The 9,421-nt window shown below is 43.2% G+C and overlaps 1 protein-coding gene across 10 annotated transcripts in view; it reads right to left on the bottom strand.

Annotated features, from left to right (window-relative positions):
- The window catches only part of LOC121683726 (ferroxidase HEPHL1-like), a 98,080-nt gene that overhangs the window by 64,991 nt on the left and 23,668 nt on the right, over positions 1 to 9,421 (bottom strand). For all 10 annotated transcript variants that reach the window (XM_042063499.1, XM_042063490.1, XM_042063491.1 and 7 more), the window contains exons 5-7: positions 2,782 to 3,036; positions 1,176 to 1,347; positions 1 to 34 (exon numbers count right to left, since the gene is read on the bottom strand). The exon at positions 1 to 34 is cut by the window's left edge and continues 103 nt beyond it. In XM_042063499.1, the coding sequence (XP_041919433.1) occupies positions 1 to 34; positions 1,176 to 1,347; positions 2,782 to 3,036 (461 nt within the window). The remainder of the gene's footprint in view (positions 35 to 1,175; positions 1,348 to 2,781; positions 3,037 to 9,421) is intronic.

Raw genomic sequence — 9,421 nt, 5'->3', positions numbered from 1 at the left:
CCCGCCCCCTTTTGCAAAGAACACCTCGGAATCACTGGAGACCAGGAGAGAGAGAGAGAGAGTGTTAGTGCGTACCTCAGACTGGTTGAAGGGTGTGTGTGTGTGTTAGTGCGTACCTCAGACTGGTTGAAGGGTGTGTGTGTGTGTTAGTGCGTACCTCAGACTGGTTAAAGGGTGTGTGTGTGTGTTAGTGCGTACCTCAGACTGGTTGATGGGTGTGTGTGTGTGTGTGTGTGTGTGTACCTGTCGGGCTCTGTGAGAGGTTTGCCAGTGAACGTGTCGACTCCCAGCGGGCTGTAGTGTGTGTGTGTGTGTACCTGTCGGGCTCTGTGAGAGGTTTGCCAGTGAACGTGTCGACTCCCAGCGGGCCGTAGTGTGTGTGCGTGTGTGTGTACCTGTCGGGCTCTGTGAGAGGTTTGCCAGTGAACGTGTCGACTCCCAGCGGGCCGTAGTGTGTGTGTGTGTGTGTGTGTACCTGTCGGGCTCTGTGAGAGGTTTGCCAGTGAATGTGTCGACTTCCAGCGGGCCGTAGTGTGTGTGCGTGTGTGTGTGTGTGTATGTGTGTGTGTGTGTGTGTGCGTGTGTGTGTGTGCGTGTGTGTGCGTGTGTGTGTACCTGTCAGGCTCTGTGAGAGGTTTGCCAGTGAACGTGTCGACTCCCAGCGGGCCGTAGTGTGTGTGTGTGTGTGTGTACCTGTCGGGCTCTGTGAGAGGTTTGCCAGTGAACGTGTCGACTCCCAGCGGGCTGTAGTGTGTGTGTGTGTGTGTGTGTGTGTGTGTGTGTGTGTACCTGTCGGGCTCTGTGAGAGGTTTGCCAGTGAACGTGTCGACTCCCAGCGGGCTGTAGTGTGTGTGTGTGTGTGTGTGTGTGTGTGTGTGTGTACCTGTCGGGCTCTGTGAGAGGTTTGCCAGTGAACGTGTCGACTCCCAGCGGGCCGTAGTGTGTGTGTGTGTGTGTGTACCTGTCGGGCTCTGTGAGAGGTTTGCCAGTGAACGTGTCGACTCCCAGCGGGCCGTAGTGTGTGTGTGTGTGTGTGTGTGTGTGTGTGTGTGTGTGTGTGTACCTGTCGGGCTCTGTGAGAGGTTTGCCAGTGAACGTGTCGACTCCCAGCGGGCTGTAGTGTGTGTGTGTGTGTGTGTGTGTGTGTGTGTGTGTGTGTGTGTGTGTGTGTGTACCTGTCAGGCTCTGTGAGAGGTTTGCCAGTGAACGTGTCGACTCCCAGCGGGCCGTAGTCCCACTCCTGCTCCTCAGCTCTGATGTAATAAGGCCGCTCCATCCCACCCGTCTCCATGGAGATAGGGGCATCGGAGGGGCATGTGTTCACCTGGTAGAACGCCTGCAGGCCAGCTGTAACCAATCAGCATTCACTTCCTGTTACTGACACTTAACATCCAGTTACTGAGATGTCATATCCTGTCATTGAGGCTTCAGAGATGTTGTAAAGGGGAGATAGCAGTTTTCCATATATTAGTAGAGATGATGTAAAGGGGAGATAGCAGTTCTGTATATTAGTAGAGATGATGTAAAGGGGAGATAGCAGTTCTGTATATTAGTAGAGATGATGTAAAGGGGAGATAGCAGTTCTGTATATCTTAGTAGACATGATGTAAAGGGGAGATAGCAGTTCTGTATATCTTAGTAGAGATGTTGTAAAGGGGAGATAGCTGTTCTGTATATTAGTAGAGATGATGTAAAGGGGAGATAGCAGTTCTGTATATTAGTAGAGATGTTGTAAAGGGGAGATAGCAGTTCTGTACATTAGTAGAGATGATGTAAAGGGGAGATAGCAGTTCTGTATATTAGTAGAGATGATGTAAAGGGGAGATAGCAGTTCTGTATATTTTAGCAATTTTCCTGTTGACCACAACGTAACCGCTAGCGCTAGGTTGGGTCATGTGTTTCACTCAGAGTGAGTCACGCAAGTCATTAGTGTCAGTGCTCCAACAGTTAGCTTAGCATAGGTTAGCTTAGCATAAACTATGCTCATAATCTTACAACAGAGCTGTCTCCTCTGTTAGCTTAGCATAAATGAAGCTAATTCTCTTAAGGGGTAGAGCAGTCAACTGTATCTTCTGTTAGCTTAGCATATACAATCATAAACCTTCTCTTACATGGGGTAGAGAAGTAAGCGGTCTCCTCTGTTAGCCTAGCATATACAATGCTCATTCTCTTATAAGGGGGTAAAGCAGTCACAGCTGTCTTCTCTGTTAGCTTAGCATAAACTATGATCATTCTCTTATATAAGGTAGAGTAGTCAGCTCTCTTCTGTTAGCTTAGCATAAACAATGCTCAGTCTCTTATACGAGGTAGAGCAGTCAAAGCTGTCTCTCCTGTTAGCTTAGCATGAACTATGATCATTCTCTTATATGAGGTAGAGCAGTCAAAGCTGTCTCTTCTGTTAGCTTAGCGTAAACGATGCTCATTCTCTTATGGACCCTTTCAAGAGAGTTCCATTATCAGCATCATAGTTGGCCCCACAAGACTTCCTTTTTAACATTCCATATGTTATCTTAATGCAGAGGAAGTAGATTGGGGCCCAAATAGAACGTTCAAGCATTGTTTGTGGGAGAGAGAGAGATGGGGTGGGATCGGGATATGACCGCAGGAGAGAGAGATGGGGTGGGATCAGGAAATGACTCTCACACACACACACACACACACACACACACACACACTCATAGACGCGCACACACACACACACACATAAACACGCACGCGCACACACACACACGCACACACACACACACATTAAACACACACACACACGCACGCACACGTTACCTTTAAAATGCTCATTGACCTGGCAGCTTAGCATCCATTTCCCCGTTGTCATGGGAGTCATGATGGCCGTGGTGAAGGTGGCCGGGAACACGCTGATGACATCACGGCGGTGCCCGCGCTCTAGGAGGGTGTGGCCGTAGAAGTGGGCGGAGTGAACGTCGGCCTCGTTGCCCATGCCCATCAGATGCCAGGCCACGCGAGCGCCCCCACACACACTCAGCCCCGGCAGAGTGCCACTCATGTGCCCATTAATGGCTGCAGGGAGAGGACACACACGCACACACACACCTTAACCCTTAGATCTCAGGTTTTTGCATTGTTTTCATGACTTCAGAGGTGCAATACAGACTTTTATAGCTTTTCTTCTGCACAAACTCAGCAATATGATTAAAGTATTGTCATTTCCTCAGCAATATGATTAAAGTATTGTAAGTATTGTCATTTCATTTTAACCAACTATATACACAAACATGAGCAAATGTTTACTTATTTATTTATTTATTTATTTTTTAAAATAAATAATATTGAAATTTTTACTACAGCTATCATAGTCAGAGATATCACTCATCAAAGTCATGTTAATCCAAGTCAATGGGTGGATTACGGTCTACGGATAGATGGCGCTGTTGCTGAGCTAGTTAATCTACCCATCCCTGGACAGGAAATGACTTCATACAAACGTCTATGGTCATCTCACCTTACTTCCTGGTTGGTTTGATGGTCAAAATATTGATGTTTAGTGAGTTTTCCCCACTATTATGTTCGTGGGTAATCGCCGAGGGCCCCTAAGACGATGTTAGAAGTGCCGCTCATCATGTTATGAGGTTATGTGCCATCAAAATGATTTTGGAAGGTTATGTTAAGGTAAAAAAACTCTTAAGTGTGCCTTTAAACCAAATTAGGCGCACAGTATAAATTCCGTTGTAAAACAGAACATGTCATGATACAGTTGGCTCAAGGTTCGATTCCCGCCCCGTGGTCCCTTCCGGATCCCACCCCAACTCTCTCTCCCACTCGCTTCCTGTCATTCTCTACTGTCCTGTAAATTAAAGACATAAAAGGCCAAAAAATATATTAAAAAAATATTTAAAAAAAAGTTGATATTTAGAGCGAACTTGTCCATTTGCAAAAAGGTAACATAAGAAGATTTCTTTGTTTGCAACTGACTATTAAAATACTCAAAGGCTAGCCTAATATTTACATATAATACCGTGACTTTAACTCATCAATGCCACTTGAAAGAAGTAGCAGCAAAAAATAAACATTAGGTGTGCATGTTACAACGTGGACCACTAGCAATTACGTGACTTGCTCTGCTGCAGCCAGGGGCTTCTCTCACATACACCTCCTGGCTTAGTGAATATATAGGGGTTCAATGCGTGATTTCGAGTGTTTTCCCCCTAAGTAATTTAAATACTCGATAATGTCAATTTGCACATCGTTAAAACAGCAATCACGATATTATCGCAGACGATATATATCGCCCACCCCTACTCAAGATCAAGCATGATCATCCACAGGCCACCCCAAGATCATGAAGTAACTTCATATCTGCGACGATGGCTATTGCAATGGAAAGATTTGCTTAGCAGCATCTAAAATACACTATACAGTGGGCATCGCTTTCAAATGGCCACTTCAGTCGCGCATTACGAGGCGTGAAGCTGCGTGAAGCTTTAGTACCACTTTCAGCCACTGTGCGTCGCTCTGCCACTGTACATCGCTCTGTCAGTAGCCTGACTGCCGCGCCTTCTGAAAAAGCAGGAGGCTAGGCTACCTTTAAACGTAATTGTTACCGAGAGGAATCCCAGCCTACGAATTCAATAACAAAATAAATCGTAATTAAACATTACTTCGATTAGGGCTACTTGGGAATGGCTTAAGGCTTGACTACACGGTGGTAGCAAAAATCGAAATCTGCTTTTGATAGCTTACCGGTGCCGCTCCACAAAACGAAAAAATATCTTAATTTGCTGTCTATGTTATTGTCAGTGTTGGGGGTAACGCAACTACGCAAATCAAAACAGTGTCTTAATTTGCCATACTTCTTGACTGCAATGTAGTCAATTGACTGCTTGACATTTTTCTGTACAATAAACAAATACATTTGCTTTATGCCGCAGAATTACATTCATATTTGGCTGACTGCAGATGCGCCACTTCCCTCCCCATATTCCAAGATTAAGATAGTAGCCTATACAAAAAGCACTTCATACTATCATAAAAAAATCGTTAAAACGAATAGCTATTTGCAATTTGACAAAACACTGGTCCTCAATTTGCGAATGTGAGGACGATATGAGCCTGTTGCATTTAGTTAGATGTCCGAGTCACGCATAATGTTTGAAAACCACTGGCTCGTAATCACAATAATTTAACACACGACAGTTGGATAGCCTACTTCATCATGTCCCCATGCCTACATTTTTGTGAGTAGCATAGAGATTGTTAAAAACAATAAAGTATGGCTCTCCGTTTGGGACATCGAAAACTTATATTTTTAATAGACTACCGTCGAAGATGCTGACTTGCAAAAGCCTCGGGATAACACGTTATCTCCACTATCATCAGTCATGCCCCTTGATCAAAGTGGGGAATGAAATAAAAGTTTGAGAACCACTGGCTTAACAAGTTACCTGCAGTCCAGAACACAGAATCTGTTGCAATATTCTGATGATCGGCGATGATATCGGCAAATGTTTGTTTTCCAAAGTAAGAATTTCACTTCACCATGCACCTTCGACAATACCTGGCCTACCTGGTATCATTACAAACATTATTCTGTGTCCTAAAACTGGCATATTTTATGGCATTGTGTCATGTAAGTTCGTTGCAAAATCTAGAGAAATGTGTGAGGTGGTCAGCAGGGGACAATTGAGACACACATTGGATTGTGTTATTACTTGAACATTACACACTATCCACAGCTGTGGTAGGCCTATCAGGGGCAGGAAGATTACTGTTAGCGCAGGCTTTATATAAAATTCTTCAACAGAAGGCCTCGAATGTTGTCTTGTTTGTGGAGCGCTTTGCTTCGCTTCTGTAATCTCGGCTTCATTGAAAATGAGGGCTTCCCTCAATGACCCTCCGAGAATAAATAAAGGTTGAATGAATGAATGAATGAATGAATGAATGAATGAATGAATGGCCAAAATAAAGGCCTGTGGTTTGCGCAGCCTACAGTAAATAACAGACCCGCCAGAATGTGCGTTATGATGCTTTTTTACGAGCAAGATGTTTTTGGTACCCTAAGCACACTGCATGTTCTTAAAAAACAATGATCATCAGTAATATTCGACCATTAATTTGGGTAAATGGGCAAGCGTGACCACCTTGATTGGCTGATTGGCTGATGATTGTAACGCGGGCATGATTCCAAACACCTCCCTTACGATGATGAGTGACAGGTGACAGGTCTCAGAATGCGTGCGCTACACAAGGACGGAAGATGATGAATAGCCTACGGCCCCAGTTATTCACAAAGGCTTTTATCTTACTACTAGGAGTAGGCTACTCCTAAATCGCACTTAAAAGATTTTAGCTTGGAGTTTTCTCTCAAAAGTTATTCACAAAGCCTTTCAGACAACTCCTAAACTAGGAGTGAGTCTTCGTGGCTATGGATGACGTCATTACTCATGCACGAGCTTGACTGAAGTGACCACCTTGATTGGCTGACGATTGTAACGCGGGAATTCCAAACACCTCTCTTCCGATGATGAGTGACAGGTGACAGGTCGGAGAATGCGTGTGCTACACAAGTAGTGCGAAGGACGGAAGATAATTAATAACTGAATAAAAAGGCCTAGCCTAAATGAATAAAGAGGCAAAACAAATAGCCTAGTAGCCTAATGAAACATAGGCCTATGGATTGATGCAGTAGCCTACCTTTGCAACATTATTAAATTAATCTGTCACCATATGCCTAGGCTAGTTTGCAAAGAGGAGAACATTTTAATTTGATTCACAATGAAACGTTACATTTCATTTACATGTTAACAATGAGTAGTTTTGGTTGTTGTTGGTGGCGTTTCCCTTTTATGAATGCAAAATTGTTCCCTCGCGATTGGAAGCTCCTGTTGCGCATAGGCTACGCATACATCGCAACGTAAAATGCCACAAAAAAGCTGTTTATGAATAGGTCTTAGTGAGTTAGGAGTCCTCTCGACTTAAGCTGTCCCAGACTTAGGTGCTACTTTTAGGTCTAAAATGCTTCGTGAATTACTTTTTGTGAAAAAATTAGGAGTCCTAAAGTTAGGAGTGAAACGCCCATTATTTTTAGGAGTTGCTCCTAAATCCACCAGTTAGGAACTACTTTTAGTCTTAAAATTCTTTGTGAATATGGCCCTGAATAAAAAGGCCTAGCCTAAATGAATCAAGGCAAAACAGCCTAGTAGCCTAATGAAACATACGGATTGATGTAGTATCTTTGTAACATTATTAAATTATTCTGTTACTATGCCTACGTTTGCAAAAGAAAACATTTTAATTTGATTCACAATAATGTTACATTTAATTTACATGTTGACAATGATTTGACAATGGCCTAGTTTTTGTTGTTGTTGGCGGCGTTATTGCATGTTAGTTATGCCTACAATGCAAAATTGCTTCCTCACGATTGGAAGCTCCTGTAGCTGCATAGGATTTCAAAACACGGCACAATGCCGCAGGTTTGTGAATAGGTCTGTGAGTAAGGAGTCCTCTTGACTTCTTTTAAGCTGTCAGAGGTGGGAAGGTGTGATTTGTTGGGGGCAGGGCCGGATTAACTGGGCACAAATGTCTGATGGCCCCCCTTCCCCCCAGCCAACTTGAATCGGGTGGTTAGTTAATAGGCCTATCGTGAAGATTGTTCCTGCCATCTAAGGCACGAGCGCATCTGTGAGGCCAAGCCTCACCAAGTAGCTCGTTTGTTTACAACTAACATTCCATTTAATTAAACTGAAAGCTGCTTGGGATCCCCCCCGTCAAGCAAAATAACCAGGGTTATTTTAAATTATAAATTATTTTTATCGTCGGAGGGGACAACGTTTATCCCCCTCTGCCCCTCATATTGATTAATGCTACTTCATATAAGTAAAGCGCTGCAACGTGAGAACAGTCTAGTAGGCTAGCCTACATAATAATCTGACATCAGAAACGCACCGTCAGCACTGATGCTGCTGACACAATGGCTGCGTGATAACTTAATTTGGCCTTGATCGTGCAGGACATTTCAGAATGTCGAGTGTGTAATCCATCATAAATGGCTAGGTTCAATGGAAAAGTTAGCTAGACAAATGAAAGAAAACGAGAAGGATTCAGTGAAGCATAATAATGTTTTAGAACCTTCAGAATTAGAAAACTGATGCAACTGAGATGGAGGACAACTGCACGTAGAGTAGAACGTAGGCCTATTGTCCGAAGGAACTTACATTAAATGAGGAGATATTTGCTGAATGTCACAAAAAGTGTTACAAAAATTGCTTGGCATCGCTTATTCAATGGCTCTCTACCGAAACACCTGTAGTTTGCGGAGGACGAACGAGAAAGCACTCGTTTGATAAATCAGCCAGTAGTAGACAAATAACTTTTAGAAATAATCTGTACTGCAAAAACGAATGTTGGTGGGTATTTAAACTATCTAGCGGGTGTTTTAACAGCTGCAAGAAATAGAAGCTTCATGGTCTTTATGTTCTGGTTCGTAAATTATTTTCATAAAACTTCAAGTTGCCCTATAACTTTACTCTCCAAACTCCTCACTGCACTGTAGGCAATTAACTGACAGTATGATAGGCTATTTATTTTCTGTAGGCTACAATAAACACATTTATTTTTTCAACTTTTGCAATATTACGCACTTGGCTACTGAACGCAAATCAGCAGGAGAGAGAATGCACGTAGCCTACGCAGCGTGTAGCGCAATGTGTAGGCTATTTGGTTACCAACTAACACTGTTCGCCAATTCACTAACTTAAGACTTCATATGCCATCATATACAACGTTTTTTTACACAACAAATACAGAAAGGATGGAGGCAGCAAAAGTAGAGAAGTCATTTCAGATGGGGCAAGAACATGGTGAATTTGTATGCTTGTCAAAACGTAGTCCTACCCTGCATTAGAGGTGCTGATCATCATACCAAGCACACTCGCTGTTTAAAGTCATACACCACGGTAAACTAAAACTAAAATGTTACAAAGGTGGCAAAACTAATATAGGGTACTATTAGCCATGACATTACTAGGCTATGAATCGTTCGTTCATTTTTTTATTTTTTTGGGGGGGGTTACAAACGTATTCAAAAATCATCCCCCCCTCTGGTTTTTACACAAATCGCACCCTGAATATAACCATACAAACGTGCTTCCTGCACTCATTGTTTCAAAAGGAGTAATTTTGGCTTTGTCAGAACTGAAGAAGCTGTGGACGGCACGGCACGGCATGCCCAATGAAAATAAATGAACGCAACGCAACACAACACAGACCCCGCTTCTCTCACGGCAGTCACTGACAGTAACCTAGAATAAATGCATGGGGAAAAACACTTCCCCATGACAAAGACATCGTAAAACACTGAAAGTTAATATTTTGTCACTAGCAACATACATCTTTTCTTTGTCAAATGTATTATGTTCCAAGTAGCCTATGCGTAATTCTGCTTCAT

Source organism: Alosa sapidissima, chromosome 15 (genome assembly GCF_018492685.1).
Source record: "Alosa sapidissima isolate fAloSap1 chromosome 15, fAloSap1.pri, whole genome shotgun sequence".
NCBI classification, from domain to species: Eukaryota; Metazoa; Chordata; class Actinopteri; order Clupeiformes; family Clupeidae; genus Alosa; species Alosa sapidissima.
The sequence above is the reverse complement of the archived record's forward strand: the minus strand, read 5'-3'. Positions and strand labels throughout refer to the sequence as shown.